At 42.9% G+C, this 20681-nt stretch overlaps 1 protein-coding gene across 2 annotated transcripts in view; it reads left to right on the plus strand.

Annotated features, from left to right (window-relative positions):
* The window catches only part of LOC126106646 (uncharacterized), a 201081-nt gene that overhangs the window by 39540 nt on the left and 140860 nt on the right, over positions 1-20681 (plus strand). For both annotated transcript variants that reach the window (XR_007523379.1, XM_049913002.1), the window contains exon 2: positions 15072-15263. Coding sequence is in view for 1 of the 2 variants with exons in the window: in XM_049913002.1 (XP_049768959.1) it covers positions 15072-15263 (192 nt within the window). In the remaining variant the exon portion in view is untranslated. The remainder of the gene's footprint in view (positions 1-15071; positions 15264-20681) is intronic.

A 20681-nucleotide genomic window follows, 5' to 3' on the forward strand; every position in this document is an offset into this window, starting at 1 on the left:
ACTTTCATTTCAACAGTGTGTGATTCTACTTAAAAATGACAGTTGACAATCGTGTGTGCTTATTCTTCCAAGTGTTGCAAAAAGGATGCGTTGCGATTACTCTGCCAAGGACATTGGGGAATTGTTCGCACTAAACAGTTAGTGTGACGGCACAGTTCTTGCCAGAGCATGGGCACCCATATTAGACTAATGATGTCAGTGTCGCGCACGCACGGGAAACAAATCTGCTCCACCACAGAAATTCTCAACTTGGCCTAGGACTCAATCGCCCAATGAGTGCACATTGACTTTGCAGAACCATTTTGGAACACTTGTTGGCTCATATTGGTTGACATAAGCTGTCCCCCAGCACTCTGGTCAGCAAAGATGTGAATTAATTAGTAGGCACTGAATCAAGTGTGCCTATCATGAGAGAAGCCAGAGACACACCAACTAGCAACACGCTGCCAATGCCGTCTCGGCAGCAAGTATTTAGGCCACTGCCGCGGACCGGGGGGCATACCTCACTCACACTCCAATTTGGAGTCTGTCATTCATTTGCTGAGCAGGTCACAGGCTATGTCAGTATATAGCCACCAGATTAGAGCCTATAGCAAGGCTAAAGTTTGTAATAGTAAGATTACTGATATTGTCTGCAAGAGGACTATTTATGATGCATATAATCCGGTCTCTACTAATCAGTAAAAGTTTAAAATATGTATGAAAAATGCTTATAAATGCATGAAAAGTGTTGAAATATGCAAGATCAAATAATTAAAAAACATGGTAGTTACTGCGTGCATTATATCTCGAAGTCAAACCTGTGCATATCGATTATGAGGAAGAGCGCTGGACACATGAAAAATTGGTACATTCAGAATGCTGATATGATTTTCTGAACACTTTCTGCTAGAGATTGGGAAGGAGGCCTTTCTGGGATTATTTTCTAAAAGTTTGCAAAATGGGGATGCATACCATGTTTAAAGAATTATTTCTTCTTTGGTATTGTTGTCGGGAGCAAGCGGATGCGATACGAGTGAGTCAGAGTGAACAATCAATATGTACAGGACTAACTTCGAGATGTATCACACGCTGGAGGGCACACTCAAAAACTCCATAATATTTTATTTAAAAACAACATATTAATTAATACTCTTGGACCAAAGCATCATTTACAATTTATTTTACATTTTTCTACTATTGTAAACATAAAGAATCAAATTGTGTCTTTTATCACTCAAAGCAATTTTATAAACAAAAAAGAACCATTCTACATCAACTGAGGTAACTGCCCAGTATTTGAATTTGGGTGCTGTGTTGGCACTTATTGTTTCTGGAAAAAGTACACCCATCCCATTACTAAAACTATCAATTTGGTCCAAGGGTTCAAAGCCTGGGTTATTGTTTAAAATGTTTTCAGACTTTTCTTTAAGTTTTCTTGGGAATACCTTCGACAATGAGAAGTTCACTAGAATATTTTTATTCATTAACTGAGTAGATTCATTCGGCACCAAACCTTGAGTTTCAAGCTTTTTAATACTTTGAAGTATATTGTAAAAATGAGTGCTAATCACAGCAATGCCTTTTTTTTTTAAATACCGGTATCATTAAAAGCTTCCTTGCACTGGCCAACTGCCAAAGCATCTGCACTATCGAAGTTGTTTACAACCCCTCTAATGGCCTCAAAATGTTCATTGTAAAACAACACAATTTCGAACCACGTACCCAGACAAATTACCTCTGGTTCGGGAGCTAAAGGCACATTTGGTAGTTTCTCTTTGTAGGTCTTGATGCGAGCAGGAGCCTTTAGAAACACTTTGTTTGTGGATGAAATCAGTTTATTTACATTCAAAAACGTGGAACATATTTCTACAGCAAGGCGATGTACTCCATGAGCAAAGCACGTCACAGGAATCAAATTTGATTAAAATACTCGGTGGGCTTTTGCTACTTTGATCATACAGGGAGCAGCATTTGAAATGCACAAACACCCTATCATCTGCAGAAGATTCTGGAAATATTTTTCCCATAGCCTCATTCACAAATCTGGTGATTGTAGAATGATTTACTTTTTCAAGTTCTTTGCAGGCTGCTAAATAGGAAGCAGGAGGCTCTTCTTTTAAAGCACCAGCAATTAAATTTGCAATGTAATGCCACAAGTGTCTTTAGTTTCGTCAACTGAAATCCAGATTCTGCTGTCCTCAAGTTCATTGCGTATTTCTTCCAGAACATTTGCGTAAATTGTCGATATATAATTTTTACGCAATGTTGATTGATTTGGTATATTCTGATTTATGCAATATTAGTGCAGGAAGCCTTTGAGGATAGGGTTTGTAAGTTTATGAAGAGGAATATTGCTGCAATGAATGAATGCTTCACATAGATCTATTTTCAGTAGTCTTTTTTGGTTACCTTTGGACAAATCCCTGCTACTGCAACTTGCTGTTGTCAGAAATTGTTGTTGTGGTCCTTTCTTCTGCATTCCTGTGATATGAAGACTTGGTCTTGACATGGTGGTCTGTTTGAAACATTTTTTGCACGAAATGTTTTTTTCGCAGACTCGACAATAAATAAAAATTCTGTCATATTTCAATGTTCCAGGATAGTCAGCTATCCACGAAACGACATTTGTTTTTTCGGGCGGCATGGCACGCAACACTACATGTCGTAAACGTGTTCAACTGTGTACAAGTAAATAGAAGGCTAAACTGAAACAATGGCCGTGCGACTAAAAGCTTGTGTAATTTCATTTAATTGTTGCCAACACACATGGTGTGACAGCAGTGGGGATTAACCAGGGTTGCGGGTGCAGGAGCATTGACTCTGTCTTCCTGTTCCTCTTTCTGTTCCTGTTCCTCTTCTGTAATGATTCCACCAGGCAGTGGCCTCTTGGTTAGCGATTGCACGCAGTTCTAGGTCATGGTCAATCTGTGAGACATCAAGACTAGATTGAGTTAGAGACTGCCCATCTAAATTTTTAAAATATTGTAAACATAGTGAAAATATGCGTCGTCACTTGTCTTTAGTGCAATAACAGGTGAAATGGAGCCAAATATGCAAATGCATAGGCATCATGCAAATGCATATAATCCGGTCCCTACTGATGAGCTTGTACCACAACACATGGACTATATTCAAATTAAGTATCCAGTTAAAGTAAATAAAGAACTGTGTTAATCCACGCGTGCATTTGTGTGGTAGAAAGAGAATAGCAGCCACCCATAACAGCATCCTCTCGCTTGCTTCCTTCCTTCCTTGCAGTACAAGACTCTACACCCTGTACATTAAAAATTGTCTGAGGCTTAGATAACCACAAACTGAAAATACACACAAACAGGACTAAAATAATGGTAGTAGATAAATCAAACTGACAAATAAGGGCAAACATTAAGATAGAACATAAAATGCTAATGCAAGTAAATTAGTTTTGCTACTCAGGAAGAACAATAACAGAAGTGTAATGGATACCAAAAGAAGAATTGCAATGACTAAACAAGCATTCAGAAATAAAAGTAGCTCATTAGCAAACAATCACCTTAATACAGAAACAATCAAAACACTTACACGGAGTATATTAAGCTCTGGTTGCGATGGGTAGACTGGGGAAATGAGGAAATGAGGAAAGAAAAAATTATAAGAAATGAGAACGTGGACATGGAGAAGAGGCACAAAGACATTCTGTACTGAACAAACAATTTGATGGACAAACACTGAAAGAAATTTAAGATAGAAGGATATTAATATGATACACAGAAGAAAACGTAAATTAATTGGAATCTAATTCAACGTGACAGCCTTATGCAAAACATCTTGGAAGGAAGGAGGAAAATCAGGAGGTAGGCCCAGAATGTCCATATTATGAAGTTTTATCAGTGAAATGAATCACAGCAAATAAACACACAAATTAATATCACTATGTTTTAACATTTTTGCTATTTTGTGAGAAATTTTTTCCAACCATGTTTACAGAGTATATACAACTTACCAGACTTTGCGAGCATATAGCATAATAATAAAGAACTGTCAAAACTGAACTGTCAAAATATCTGACAAAAACTTACGTTTCGGAACCATAAGAACTGTTATACTTACCATGACATAAACAGAAAGACTTTACTATAGATGCAGTATGGTCATCACTTCTAACTACATTTCACTTGACAATAGCAATAAGTTGAAGCAGGGCTGTCATGTAAAACATTAAAGAACATATCACCGTATTGCAACTGGTGTGAAGCATTCATTTCCATAATGTCTTATATCAATGTATACTATACAGCGGGCCCAACAGAACATAAAAAATTATTGGAGAATGTCCTATTTCACACACACTGTAGTGTAATGTGGCAACAGTATGTGTCCTTTGTAATAAGCAATTATACTTAGATTGTGCTTGCTATGACAAGTGAACAGGCAGTGGTGATCCTGTTGTATGACCACCTCGTGCACTTACTTCACATTACTGGACTTCTTCTTGTGGGGACACACACAATATTTGGTTCTTCAGTTCCAGAGTGTAGTTAATGTGTTGAGAATAGTTTCTCAAGAGTTTTACAAGATTGTTGCTAAATGCAAGACAGGGAAAGCAGCAACACTGCATAGCTTTTATTAAAATTGGTGAAATTCCTGTCAACCAGATAATTTAAAATGAGCAGAATGAAAAAATAGGGGAAGTATGTGTTTGAGTGGTATTTCCAAAAAATAAATGTTTTGGATAATACAGGGTCTCCCAGAATGTGTACCCTGATTGAAAGTGGTTATGTGAGGACACACACACACACACACACACACACACACACACACACACACACACACACACACACACACACACGCGCGCGCGCGAAATCATTAAGGTTTCACTCATATGTAATGCCATTTAATGCATCATTGTGAGCACTGCTAGCGATGTGCCAAATATCCAAATAGTACTCTATCTCGGGCCACTTACTTTCAAGGATTTAAGGGGTGACACTTGTAACAATTTGAATAGCCCATGTCTAACAGAGATGTAGCATAAACCTTGGCACATGTCTCATGGAGTAATGTCTGGTGATTGTAGTGGCTGTTGGTCTGGACCATCCCTTCCACTAAACCAATATGGAAATTCTTCGTCCAAAGACTCCCAGACCTGTGTTGCCCAATGAGCTGGTTCTGCATTCAGTTGTAAGGTGACATGGGGCTGCATCTCCAGGAAGTGAAGTATAACATAATTCTGACACGTATCCAAGTACATAGTACCAGTAACAAGTATTTTGCAGAAAAAGAGCAGGCCGATGACTTTGTCAGATATTAGTAAACCCCATACATTTGTCTTCAGGCTATCCCTTGTGTGTTCCCTCCTAAGGCTTGACTTTTCATTAGCCCAATTATGTACATTATGTTTATTTAGAGTGCCACGTAAATGTTTCATCTATAAATACTATTTGCTTTAAGAAATTTTCATTGTTTTCGATACGGAACTAGATGTTGACAAATTCTATTTGTTGTTCACGATCACACGGTTTCAGTGAATTGCAAGTTTTGAATTATATATGCATACATTTGCAACTTTGTGTTTAACACTCTGTGTACAGTGGTTTTCGGTACCTGGAGGTGACATGCTGTTTCTCTCACTGATTTGGATTGAGATCATGTAAACACTGTCTGGATGTTTTGGGCAAACTCTACAGATGTTGAAGATCACTTTTGCTATACTTCCTTTCAACTGGGAGGGAATTTACATCCATTCCTTAATTAACCTGACATCTGGTTGCAGTTCACCGTAAGTTGTTCTGCACCTTCGATGCATTGTGATTGGATATTTTGCCTCGTCCAGCCAAAATACAGTGTGCTTTTTCCTTCAGAGGATACCTTTTAATGCTGTAACAGTTGATTCGCCAGGAAAATTTCAAATTTTACATTAAATGACATTGTTTGTATAATATATTTACATAATCACTGATGATGATGCTTTGTCAATGAAAACAAAACATGTCAGATGTAACACATTCCTAATTTGCTGTCAATTTAAGGGAGTAAAATGAAATAATAATTGATATAAAACAATGTTAATGAAATTGATTTAGTAGAGGTACAACAAGACCACTAAAAGTATCCTTCAATACTAAGAAACCTGATACTAGGTGCATATTTAAATATTTGACAGATGTTGGTGTTGGTTGTGTTCTTCTCCAACAAAGCTTAATGGTCACGAGTTGAAACATCAGTACGAATAAAATAGCATTTAAATAGATGTGTATAAGAAGATAATTAACCAGAAACAGTCTAAAGCAGGGCCTGATTTAATCAAAATTGTCACACTCACAAAATATACGGGTGTTCTGGGGCAATGGATTAATAACATGAAATAGGAAATATTGTTTGCCATCTTCTGCAAGTTCCTGAAAACTCTTTTTGTGGTCAGTCTGAAAGCGATGGAGAACATGCTGGCCATAGTTTCCTATCTCGCAAGTCCATGTTATTCTTTTGCTGGCTGAAAGAAATGTTTCTACTCTCTATTTACTCAACAGGATCAGGAACTATGTTTATAAATGATAGTTTTGAGTTCTAATTGATCGATATATTGGATAAACTTTCACACGCACAACATAGTAATACAATATTCCTGATGATGATGATGAAGTGTTTATCATAAACAGCACTATAAGCAGTTCAGAGGAGACCTCTATGGTAAGTTTCCAACAAATGGTCTTCCGTCCTGACTTCTAATAATCTAAGTTAATTGGTCACCACACAAGTGGAAAATAATTTCACCACTTGCCACGCAGTTTTGGTATCATTACGGGTGGCACACAAACAGTTACTTCCACAAAATCTAAGTGATCCAGGACGGTGTACAGTCCTCACGAATTCAGTTTCTATTTGTACTGAGGCAGTGCGCAAGTGACACAGACAGATTCATGGCTGGATGTGTAGTGGAGTCTTTTCAAAAATCTAAGTGATCCGGGATGGCTTACAGTTCTCGCGAGTTCGCTTTCTATTATTACTGAAAACATACATATAGCATCCGACACCGTTTGTGCCCTGTGCACAAGTGTTTTAAATACACTCATCGCCTGGGATGGGTGATGGCAACTTGAAGAATGCAAATACAAATCAGTGTGAGTGGGCTTTTGAGGATTTTGAGGAAAGAGCACTCGAATCAGTGGTTTGTAAACCAACTGTTTTTTGGAGATACTTCAATGACACTTCGATAGTGTGGCCCCACGGAGAAGAAAAGTTAATAGTTTTTTTCATCATCTTAACTCCATTCATGAGAATATTCGATTTACTATGGAACTAGAGAAAGATGGCTGCCTTCCATTCCTGGATGTTTTGGTTAAATGGAAGAGTGACAGCATGGTGGGACATTCTGTCTATCATAAGCCCACTCACAATGATTTGTATTTGCATTCTTCAAATTGCCATCACCCATCCTAGACCATGAGTATACTTAAAACCTTTGTGCATAGAGCACATACAGTGTCGGATGCAGAGAATTTGCCTAAGGAACTTGCACATTTGAGGACAGTGTTCAGAGACAATGGGTACTTGACCCGGCAAATTAACAGGGCCTTCTCAACTAGCCAGGAACTTTGAAGTGGATAAAGAGGAGAACGCGCCAGCCAAGTCCCTAGCTTTTCTTCCCCTCGTTGAAAATATCTGCTTCAAGATAGCGAGGATTCTTAATAATTTTGATGTGAAAGTGGTTTTTCGTCCACCTTCTGAGATTTCGGATTTGCTGGGATCAGTGAAGGATGATTTGTTACTGCAGAGGGCAGCAGTTTACAAAATACTGTGTCAATATGGTATGGCCTATATAGGACAGGCAACGTGTACAGTGGAGGAGCGTTGTACAGAACATCAATGTTGCACTCACCTACTGCAACCCAGTAAGTCTGCAGTTGCGGAACATTGTATTTCTAACGGACATTCAATGGAGTATGACAAAACTTCGATTTTGGCCACAGCAACAACTTTTTGGGACTCCATTATCAAAGAATCTGTTGAAATATGCATTGCGGGAAATGTAATGAACTGTGACAGTGATTACCAATTGAATAACAAATGGAATCCCGTCACCTCCGAATTTACTAGAGTCGAAGATGCCAGAAGACTTCGATAGCTGTGGCCATCAACAATACCGACAGCAGCTGAGTATTGCAGTTCCACCAGCGAGGACGCTGTCGCTGGATGGTGTGGCCCTTCTTTATCTGCGACTGCAATGCATGTGCTGCAGTACTATCAGCGCACTATATAAGCTGGAACGGAATGTCTTCGTCAGTCCTCATTCAGCTCACCTGAAGATGGCGGGCAGTTGTCCAACCGAAATATTGTGCAATGAAGTTTACGACGAGCGGCTGCAAGCCCGAAATCTTTTTGAACGATGTCATTTTACATTTTGATTCTTAGAGCACAATTTTTGTCTAGGAATGTGTTGTATAATTTAGTTATGTGGGTTATTACTCATTTCCACTTTCTTTTAAATCAAGTTTATCCCTTTTTATTAGCAGAGGTTATAGTCAAAACAAATAGTAGCACTTAACACCCTTCACAATTTTGAAATTTTGTTTTTTTATTTTAGGAAACCCTTCTTCTTTCACTAGATTTGTGTCCTTTGCAGCTCTCTCCACTTTTGCAAAACTTCACAAAAATATCTTTATAGAAATTTCTCTGTAGTTTCATGTTCTGGCAAATCTGGTGTAAACTGCAATGTAATGTCTGCAAAGATAAACTTCAAAATTATCAATTAAATATAATAGAGGGAAACATTCCACGTAGGAAAAATATATCTAAAAAGAAAGATGATGAGACTTACCAAACAAAGGCGCTGGCAGGTCGATAGACACACAAAATTCTAGCTTTCGCAACCAACGGCTGCTTCGTCAGGAAAGAGGGAAGGAGAGGGAAAGACGAAAGGATGTGGGTTTCAAGGGAGAGGATAAGGAGTCATTCCAATCCCGGGAGTGGAAAGACTTACCTTAGGGGGAAAAAAGGACGGGTATACACTCGCGCGCGCGCGCGCGCACACACACACACACACACACACACACACACACACACACACACACACACACACACATATATCCATCCGCATATACACAGACACAAGCAGACATTTGTAAAGGCAAAGAGTTTGGGCAGAGATGTCAGTCGAGGCGGAAGTACAGAGGCAAAGAAGTTGTTGAAAGACAGGTGAGGTATGAGCGGCGGCAAACTGAAATTAGAAATTAGTGGAGATTGAGGCCTGGTGGATAGCGAGAAGAGAGGATATGCTGAAGGGCAAGTTCCCATCTCCGGAGTTCTGACAGGTTGGTGTTAGTGGGAAGTATCCAGATAACCCAGACGGTGTAAAACTGTGCCAAGATGTGCTGGCCGTGCACCAAGGCATGTTTTGCCACAGGGTGATCTTCATTACCAACAAACACTGTCTGCCTGTGTCCGTTCATGCGAATGGACAGTTTGTTGCTGGTCATTCCCACATAGAACGCTTCACAGTGTAGGCAGGTCAGTTGGTAAATCACATGGGTACTTTCACACGTGGCTCTGCCTTTGATCGTGTACACCTTCCGGGTTACAGGACTGGAGTAGGTGGTGGTGGGAGGGTGCATGGGACAGGTTTTACATCGGGGGCGGTTACAAGGGTAGGAGCCAGAGGGTAGGGAAGGTGGTTTGAGGATTTCATAGGGATGAACTAAGAGGTTATGAAGGTTAGGTGGAGTGGGGAGGATTTCGTGAAGGATGGATCTCATTTCAGGGCAGGATTTGAGGAAGTCGTATCCCTGCTGGAGAGCCACATTCAGAATCTGATCCAGTCCCGGAAAGTATCCTGTCACAAGTGGGGCACTTTTGGGGTTCTTCTGTGGGAGGTTCCGGGTTTGAGGAGATGAGGAAGTGGCTCTGGTTATTTGCTTCTGTACCAGGTCGGGAGGGTAGTTACGGGATGCGAAAGCTGTTTTCAGGTTGTTGGTGTAATGGTTCAAGGATTCCGGACTGGAGCAGATTCGTTTGCCACGAAGACCTAGGCTGTAGGGTAGGGACCGTTTGATGTGGAATGGGTGGCAGCTGTCATAATGGAGGTACTGTTGCTTGTTGGTGGGTTTGATGTGGACGGACGTGTGAAGCTGGCCATTGGAGGTCAACGTCAAGGAAAGTGGCATGGGATTTAGAGTAGGACCAGGTGAATTTGATGGAACCAAAGGAGTTGAGGTTGGAGAGGAAATTCTGGAGTTCTTCTTCACTGTGAGTCCAGATCATGAAAATGTCATCAATAAATCTGTACCAAACTTTGGGTTGGCAGGCCTGGGTAACCAAGAATGCTTCCTCTAAGCGACCCATGAATAGGTTGGCGTACGAGGGGGCCATCCTGGTACCCATGGCTGTTCCCTTTAATTGTTGGTATGTCTGGCCTTCGAAAGTGAAGAAGTTGTGGGTCAGGATGAAGCTGGCTAAGGTAATGACGAAAGAGGTTTTAGGTAGGGTGGCAGGTGATCGGCGTGAAAGGAAGTGCTCCATCGCAGCGAGGCCCTGGACTTGCGGAATATTTGTGTGTAAGGAAGTGGCATCAATGGTTACAAGGATGGTTTCCGGGGGTAACAGACTGGGTAGGGATTCTGGGCGTTCGAGAAAGTGGTTGGTGTCTTTGATGAAGGATGGGAGACTGCATGTAATGGGTTGAAGGTGTTGATCTACGTAGGCAGAGATGCGTTCTGTGGGGGCTTGGTAACCAGCTACAATGGGACGGCCGGGATGATTGGGTTTGTGAATTTTAGGAAGAAGGTAGGGGTGCGGGGTGTTGGTGGGGTCAGGAGGTTGATGGAGTCAGGTAAAAGGTTTTGTAGGGAGCCTAAGGTTCTGAGGATTCCTTGAAGCTCCACCTGGACATCAGGAATGGGATTACCTTGGCAAACTTTGTAAGTAGTGTTGTCTGAAAGCTGACGCAGTCCCTCAGCCACATACTCCCGACGATCAAGTACCAGTCGTGGAACCCTTGTCCGCCGGAAGAATGACGATGGATCGGTCAGCCTTCAGATCACGGATATCCTGGGCTTCAGCAGTGGTGATGTCGGAAGTAGGATTAAGGTTTTTTAAGAAGGATTGAGAGGCAAGGCTAGAAGTCAGAAATTCCTGGAAGGTTAGGAGAGGGTGATTTTGAGGAAGAGGAGGTGGGTCCCGCTGTGATGGAGGATGGAACTGTTCCAGGCAGGGTTCAATTTGGATAGTGTCTTGGGGAGTTGGATCATTAGGAGTAGGATCATATTTCTTCATGGCAAAGTGATATTTCCAGCAGAGAGTACGGGTGTAGGACAGTAAATCTTTGACGAGGTCTGTTTGGTTAAATCTGGGAGTGGGGCTGAAGGTGAGGCCTTTGGATAGGACAGAGGTTTCGGATTGGTAGAGAGGTTTTGAGGAAAGGTTAACTACTGAATTGGGGTGTTGTGGTTCCAGATTGTGTTGATTGGAATTTTGAGGTTTTGGAGGGAGTGGAGCTGGAAGTGGGAGATTGAGTAGATGGGAGAGACTGGGTTTATGTGCAATGAGAGGAGGTTGAGGTTTGCTGGAAAGATTGTGAAGGGTGAGTGAGTTGCCTTTCCGGAGGTGGGAAACCAGGAGATTGGATAGTTTTTTAAGGTGGAGGGTGGCATGCTGTTCTAATTTGCGGTTGGCCTGTAGGAGGTTGCTCTGAACAGCCGGTGTGGATGTGGGAGAGGAAAGATTGAGGACTTTTATTAAGGATAGGAGTTGACGGGTGTGTTGATTGGCTGAGTGGATGTGTAGGTGAAGGATTAGGTGGGTGAGGGCAATGGATTGTTCAGTTTGGAACTGGTATAGGGACTGATGGAAAGAAGGGTTGCAGCCAGAGATGGGAACTTTTTTTAAGTGTGAGGCCTTTGGGGGTGATGCCAAATGTCAGACAAGCCTGAGAAAATAAAATATGGGAGTGTAATCTGGCTAGAGCGAAGGCATGTTTGCGGAGGGAATGTAAATAAAACTTAATGTTGTCGTTGTGGAGGTGTTGTGAGGATGACATGGTACTAGAAGGCTGAAATGGAAATAAATATAAAAATATATGGGGAGAGATAAAGGTGAACTAGAAAGCAAATGGAGATCTGGTGTGAAAAAAGGCGAAAAAGTGTTGGTTAGAGCTGGGCTATGTTGATCCTGTGGTGAACTTGTGCAGGTAGACAACGATGTGCATAAAGGTTAGGTGGTTGTGTTGCCGCCAAAACACGTTAAAGGGTGGAGAAATTTGGGAAAATTTCGAAAAAACTACGTGCGGATTTATTAATAGGAGTGGTTTGGTGGTGGCAGATTATGGAAATGAGGCTAACAATTGTCTGATGGAGAAATAATGACGTTAAAACCTGTGGGAAGCGGCTAAAAATGATCGGTGATGTGAGAAAAACGGAAATGAAATAAAGCAAAAGTTATTAAAACTGGCCGAAAAGGTTGTTTAATAGCTGAAAGGAACTGTTTGTGAACTAGAAACGGTGGATTTTATAGCAGTGGTAGTGTTGAAAGCGGAAAAAAAAAAAAATTTTTGGTATGGTTTGGAAGTGGGTTACGTATTATTACGTATTATTGAGTATATATCGGCGGGATAAAGTTGTATAGTGGATTACGGTAAAAAGGAGAAGGTGAATACAAAGTGAAACTACTGGCAAAAACAGGAGGAGGAAATAAGACGACAGAAAAGACTTCGAAATGTAACAGTGACAATAACAAACGTAATTGTTGGGTTCAAATTAATGATATGAACATAATAGAGGGAAACATTCCACGTGGGAAAAATATATCTAAAAAGAAAGATGATGAGACTTACCAAACAAAAGCGCTGGCAGGTGGATAGACACATACATACACACAAAATTCTAGCTTTCACAACCAACAGCTGCTTCGTCAGGAAAGAGGGAAAGACGAAAGGATGTGGGTATTAAGGGAGAGGGTAAGGAGTCACTCCAATCCCGGGAGCGGAAAGACTTACCTTAGGGGGGAAAAAAGGACGGGTATACACTCGCGCGCACACACACACATATCCATCCGCATATACACAGACACAAGCAGACATTTGTAAAGGCAAAGAGTTTGGGCAGAGATGTTAGTCGAGGCGGAAGTACAGAGACAAAGAAGTTGTTGAACAACAAACTGTCCATTCGCATGAACGGACACAGGCAGACAGTGTTTGTTGGTAATGAAGATCACCCTGTGGCTAAACATGCCTTGGTGCACGGCCAGCACATCTTGGCACAGTGTTACACCGTCTGGGTTATCTGGATACTTCCCACTAACACCAACCTGTCAGAACTCCGGAGATGGGAACTTGCCCTCCAGCATATCCTCTCTTCTCGCTATCTGCCAGGCCTCAATCTCCGCTAATTTCAATTTTCCGCCGCTCATACCTCACCTGTCTTTCAACAACTTCTTTGCCTCTGTACTTCCGCCTCGACTGACATCTCTGCCCAAACTCTTTGCCTTTTCAAATGTCTGCTTGTGTCTGTGTATATGCGGATGTGTGTGTGTGTGTGTGTGTGTGTGTGTGTGTGTGTGTGTGTGTGTGCGTGTGTGCGTGCGTGCGAGTGTATACCCGTCCTTTTTTCCCCCTAAGGTAAGTCTTTCCGCTCCCGGGATTGGAATGACTCCTTATCCTCTCCCTTAAAACCCACATCCTTTCGTCTTTCCCTCTCCTTCCCTCTTTCCTGATGAAGCAGCCGTTGGTTGCGAAAGCTAGAATTTTGTGTGTATGTTTGTGTCTATCGACCTGCCAGCGCTTTTGTTTGGTAAGTCTCATCATCTTTCTTTTTAGATATATTTTTCCCACGTGGAATGTTTCCCTCTATTATGTTCATATATATATATATATATATATATATATATATATACTGAGAAAATAAGGAGAAGTTCCATTTATTCTCTGAGAGGGACACACACAGATATGGTTCTCAAGATGGCACATGAACAACTACAAAACTATATTCATTTGAAACCGCAGCCATAAATATTGATTAGGAAATTGGTAGCACAAAGCTCCACTCACTCTGTTATGTTCCTTGGTTATCTGTAGATCCTTCTGCCTCCCTTCATGCATGGACAGTGGTCAGGGATTGCATGCCAGCTATTCAGTTCTGCCAAGGCTGATTTTCAATTGCATGTGGCCCACCATCATGCTGCCTATCTGAGAGATTGCAAATAAAGTTTGACAAATGCCAGTTCTATATTTGTGGAACTTGTGAAACCCCCAGAGAACAGCCAATCTTTCTCATTTATAATGTTTACACTAAGAATTTGTGCTCTCAATTTCAGAAACACCTTTCTGAAGCTAATACCATACATGTTTTCCATTAACTTTTTTTAAGTTTCTGAATTTTGACAACTGCGGATCCCAGAGAAGTTGTCTTCTTGGCGTTTCTTCTCCCACACCGCTTCATTCTTTCACTTTTTTTTCTTTCTACTCTCTTCCTCGGAAATTGTCCATTTGGGCCTTCTGTTTCGTGGTTTATCTTGGAATCATTTTATACTGTTAACACTGCTTCTGAACTCTGTTCTATGGTAGAACATCTGTGCCATAATTCCGACTTCTGCTGCATCCCTCTTCGCCCCATCTACCCACTTAGATGTGGCCTTTAACCCAACAATGTAGCTGATTAGCTATCCTTAGTAGGTGTCTGGAGAACTTCAGCCTCTTCTTCCTCACTGTGTCTGTGATCTTTTCAGTGTACTTGTAGAGTTCTTCATTTTTCCTCTTCTTCCAAGTCCCAACATTAATCTTCTGTGGTCCAAGACTTTTCCACAGAACCTTCCTTTATTTTCGAGTTGTTGAATCTCTCCAGTTTTATTTAAAATAAGACACTCCGAAGTGTGTAATCTTTCAGTTTCCACTACAGAGCTATAGTGTCCAGTTTTGTCCTTGTATGATAACTCCCATTTGTTGTACTTGTTCTGTGTTAGCTTGTAGGCTAGGTCTAGTTTTCTGGCTGTTCCTTTGTTTGCCATTAACATTATTATTTACGAGATATTGTTACTACTGGGTATTATTTTATAAGTGAAGAAAATTTTTGAAAGAGCCAGAAAGTGATGATGTAAACTCATTTTATTTTATTTTTATCTTTTTACAGATAATTTCTACAGCTGACCTTGCCAAGAGTATGAAGGAAGCACTGCTCAAATACCACAAAGCTCATGAGGAGCAATATAAACTCTATGTCCATGTTTCAGAGAGAGTGAAACAGATACTGAGTAACTTAGCCATGCATGTGGATTACTACATAATCTTGGCAGATCCGAGACGAGCTGATGCTGCAGATAAAGTGAGTTTAAAAAATTGACATCAACTGCATGTAAAATGCATGCTATCTTCACATAGTGTCTGAGTGATTAGCTCACTTGAATCATTTATTTAACAAACTCTCATTTAACAGGACTGTTAAGAATTTGTCCTGATGTTTCAACTTCTTACATAAGAATAAATCTTTGTGAGGAAAAGAAATGTAATTTGACAATGGTGGTCTGTGGCCATGTGATATCTGATATTTCAGAGGGTAAATAGTACAGAATAATAGCACATTACTGGACAGTTTCATAACACTATATTGTCGCTAACACTTTAAAGTGCATAATCCGACCACTGTCTGAATGGCGTTGGCTTGAAGTGTCATGTTCAAATTTAATGAAGTACTTCACCTCAATGAAAATACACTGATTGAAAAAAAAAATCATAACACCTAGAGGGAGCTGTGTGACATAAACGAAAGTTGTAGGTATGTTTCTACATCTGAAAGATGATGTGTGTCCAAATTTCATACCAATCGCATAAGAGGGGCATTAGTAGCGCCGCTATGAGGGTTCAAATAGTTTTCTTTAAATACTCGCTGTAACAATCTTGAGCATTAGTTACCTTTGAGATTGGATCTGGTGAATTGAGATTAGTCAAGAATGTCTTTTAAGGTGACAATGATGCCATTATCAACACCTCAGTGAGTTTGAACGACATTGTGTAATAGAGCTATGAGAAGCTGTATGTTCCTTCTGCGATATTGCAAGAAGACTGCAGGAATGTAACTACTGTACATGACTGGTGGCAGCAGTGGTCACAGAAATGTAGGACAGGAAGAAGACTGGGCTCTGGACAGCCACATAGCACTTCAGAGAGGAAAGATCATTGTTTGGCGTGTGGCTCTGGCGCTTTGTACTGCATCTACGGCAACAATTTGAGCAGCAGTTAGAACGAATTGCTACAAATCAGTTACTTCAAGGACAGCCCAGAGCCACATGTTCTGTAGCGTGTATTCCAGGACTCCAGTATGACAGTAAGAGTACTTTTGTTGTTATCCCACACACCCTGACTGCAAATTTGTGTCAGTCTGGGATGTTTTCTAGCAGGATAATACTCGTCACATGCTGCTGTTGTAACACAACATGATTTACAGTGTGTCAATGTGTTGCCTTAGCCTGCTCCATTACCAGATCTGTTTCCACATATGGGTCATCATCGGACAACTACTATACAGTCATCCACAAACAGGTTTAACCATCTCTATATTGACCGAGTAAATGGAACAGGCATGGAACCCCATTTCCCAAACTGACGTCCAGCACTTGTACAATACAATGCATGCACATTTGCCTGCTGGTATTCAACATTCTGGCAGTTTCACTGATTATTAATGTACTAGCTTTTCACATTTGCAATGGCTTATCTCACACTTACATTGGCCTTTGATCTTACAGTGTTAATCACTTACATAGTTACCTAGTCAAATGTATTCCCAAAATTTCTTTAGTTTATGTTAATTATATTTTTGATGCTGTGAATTTTTTCCTACCGGTGTATGTATGATACTGCTGTTGTGCAGTAGTACATGGTGGTGTTCAGACATAGGTAAATGTACCTGAATACACACACAGTATTGTGGTTTGATGGATACCTAGACTGGAGTTTGGAGCCATTTCTAATGCACCATCATAATGAAAGGGTTGTCATCAATTTCGTTAGACAGGCTCATCTGTAATTAAGAAAAAATGTGCAAGTTAAGATTAGTCTAAGTGAATTTACTTGTGACACAGTGGGTACTTTTTTCTGGATGAGCAGGAATGTAACTGCTGTACATGATTGCGTCTTTGCAAACAGAAAAGAAAGCACAAGTGGATAGATTAAGAGTAAAACAAAATGCGTGAATAGTAACAGTCAACTTTCAACCCAAATGTGTGTTTAGCAATTAAAAGAAATGCTGCTTTGAGCTGCGAATGTCCTGTGTGGCAAGGTGCAAGAAATTACGGGTGAAACATAGATGACTTTTACTGAAATAGGGAATTTCTTCAAAGCAATGCCGTGTGCAGATTTTACACTAGTCATTGGCAGTGGCAGAGAAACCCCCCTGCGGGTCCGGGGATTAGAATAGGCCCGAGGTATTCCTGCCTGTCATAAGAGGCGACTAAAAGGAGTCCATCCCCCTCACGGGGGTAGTTAGCGCCTGCGTCCGGAGACGGACGGTTCCACGACCTATAATCGTGGTCTTTTTGGTTTTTCACTTCTCGTTTCTTCCTTCCTTTTGTTGGTTCCTTTCTTTGCTATTCTCCACCTCACTGTCTTCCTTACTCTTTCCCTTGACTTCTCCTTGCCTTCTCATTGCCTTTTTCTCCTTGCCTTCTCATTGCCTTTTTCTCCTTGCCTTCTCATTGCCTTTTTCTCCTTGCCTTCTCATTGCCTTTTTCTCCTAGCCTTCTCATTGCCTTTCTCTCCTTGCCTTCTCATTGCCTTTCTCTCCTTGCCTTCTCATTGCCTTTCTCTCCTTGCCTTCTCATTGCCTTTCTCTCCTTGCCTTCTCATTGCCTTCTTCTCCTTGCCTTCTCATTGCCTTCTTCTCCTTGCCTTCTCATTGCCTTCTTCTCCTTGCCTTCTCTGGTCTCCGCCTTGGCGTTTGAGACAGTCTGTCCTCTTTCTCCCTCTCTCTCTTCTTTTTCCTCCTCTTCCTTCCTCCCTGTGCGTGTCTGAAGGCCGACCCACGCGTTCGCACGCGTAGCCGGTGACGGGGTAACGCGTAAGTCCCCGCCCTGGGTAGACATGTAAGGCACGCGCGTACCCCCTGGTAAAGGCCAGGCCCGAGGAGGGGTGATTGCCTGAGCTGATACCTTCTGACCATGCCGATTGGTCCCTCCGTCTGTTTCTCGGGAGGTGTGACCTGAGGTGTAAACATTCACCTAAGGCGGGAGTGCCCTCTGAGAGGGTCCCCACAAGGAAGGAGCGCGCCATCGGAGACGCTGGCAATCATGGGGGATTCCTCCGCAATGGATTCTACTCCATCTGTCTCGACTTCGACCCAAAAACGGAAACGTGACCAGCCAACAGTGACAAAAGTACTACCGCCTGCCCCACAGTTCCTCGTAGTTTCTCGCACTGAGGACGGAAAGGATTTTTCCTCTGTCAACCCTTTTGTTATTCAGAAGGGCGTTGATGCCATAGCCGGATCTGTCAAATCTTGTACCAGGTTGCGTAACGGCACCTTATTACTAGAAACTGAGAGTGCCTTTCAGGCACAAAAACTGCTTCGGGCCACCCTCCTGTACACGTTCCCTGTCCGGGTGGAGGCCCACCGAACTTTGAATTCGTCTCGTGGTGTAGTCTATACTAGCTCCCTCGACGGATTGACTGACGAGGAGCTTCAATCTTTCCTCGCTGAGCAGGGCGTGACGGCTGTCCATCGGGTCATGAAAAAGGTCAACAACGACCTTGTACCGACCCGGACACTTTTCTTGACCTTCGATAGTGTTAAGCTGCCATCGCGCATCAAGGCAGGCTACGAGGTTATTTCTGTTCGCCCCTATGTCCCGACACCTACGCGCTGCTACCAGTGTCAGTGTTTCAATCACACTCGACAGTCTTGTTCCAATGCGGCTAAATGTGTCACTTGTGGCAGGGATGCCCATGAGGGTGACTGTCCACCTCCGTCTCCTCGTTGTGTGAACTGTCAGGGTGACCATGCTGCATCCTCCCGCGACTGTCCTGTCTATAAGGACGAACGTTGCATCCAAGAAATTCGGGTCAAAGAGAAAGTGTCCACCTCGGCTGCTCGCAAGCTATTGGCTAGTAGGAAGCCCACGCTGCTCCCAGCGGGGAAATATAGTACTGTCCTCGCCTCTCCTCGGACTACCCGGGAGGTAGCAACCCAGACATGCGATCTGACCTTCAGCACCACGGTCGTCCGTTCGGCCAGTGCTAAGATCGCGCGGTCGACGTCTCCTCTTCCTCCCATTACACCACAGACACCAGCCACTTCCTCAGCTTCTGCTAAGTCGAAGACCCCGAAGTCAGATGCACGGTCCTTCAAGAAGGAACCATCCCGTGCAGACTTCCTCCGTCCCTCGACCTCCCAGCCTTCGACCGGTACTTCCACCAAACGTCCTTCCAAAAAGGCGCATAGGAAGCACAGTTCTCCTTCTCCGCCACGGCGCATTTCTTCTCCTGCGCCACCCAGCGGTTGCCGCCCCAGGCCGTCATCCGTTTCGCCTGGCCGCACCGCCGGTAGCCGTATATCTGGCCGTTCACCGGCGGAGGAAGCTCCCCCTCCCGGCCATCCTCCCGAGATGGCCGATGACCCTATAGACCCCATGGACGATGACTGTCCGCCTACTGATAGCGGCGGCAGTGCTCGCTCGAAGCCAGGCCCTAAGCGGCCTTCGAGGTGACCCCTTCTCTCCTCTTCCTTTTCTTACGATGGCACTTATTCACTGGAATATTCGCAGCATTCGCTCCAACCGAGAGGACTTGAAGTTGCTGCTCCACTTGCATCGTCCGCTCGTCGTAGCCCTCCAGGAAACGAAGCTACGCCCATGCGATCACATTGCCTTGGCACACTACACCTCTGTGCGTTTTGACCTACCCCCTGTGGTAGGTATCCCAGCTCATGGAGGGGTTATGTTGCTGGTCCGGGATGATATTTACTACGATCCCATCACGTTGCACACCGGCCTGCAGGCAGTTGCCATCCGCATTACTCTCCCCACTTTTACGTTTTCCTTTTGTACCGTTTACACTCCATCGTCCTCTGCCGTTACCAGGGCAGACATGATGCAACTTATTGCTCAGCTACCTGCACCGTTTTTGTTAACTGGAGACTTCAATGCCCACCATCCCCTTTGGGGTTCTCCAGCCTCCTGCCCGAGGGGCTCCTTGTTCGCAGACCTTTTCAACCAGCTCAATCTTGTCTGCCTCAATACTGGCGCCCCTACTTTTCTTTCGGACACATCTCATACCTATTCCCATTTAGACCTCTCCATATGTACTCCCCAACTTGCACGCCGGTTTGAGTGGTATGCACTTGCTGATACATATTCGAGCGACCACTTCCCGTGTGTTATCCATCTCCTGCAGCATACTCCCTCTCCGTGCTCCTCTAGTTGGACCATCTCCAAGGCAGACTGGGGGCTCTTTTCTTCCAGGGCGACCTTTCAGGATCAAACCTTCACAAGCTGCGATCGTCAGGTCGCACACCTCACGGAAGTCATTCTCGCTGCTGCTGAATATTCCATCCCTCACCCTACTTCTTCTCCACGTCGCGTACCGGTCCCCTGGTGGACCGCAGCATGTAGAGACGCTTTACGTGCTCGTCGACGTGCTTTACGCACCTTTAAACGCCACCCTACAGTGGCGAATTGTATTAATTATAAACGTTTACGTGCTCAGTGTCGTCGTATTATTAAAGAAAGCAAGAAAGCCAGCTGGGCTGCTT

This window comes from Schistocerca cancellata, chromosome 10 (assembly GCF_023864275.1).
Source record: "Schistocerca cancellata isolate TAMUIC-IGC-003103 chromosome 10, iqSchCanc2.1, whole genome shotgun sequence".
In the NCBI taxonomy this organism is placed as follows: Eukaryota; Metazoa; Arthropoda; class Insecta; order Orthoptera; family Acrididae; genus Schistocerca; species Schistocerca cancellata.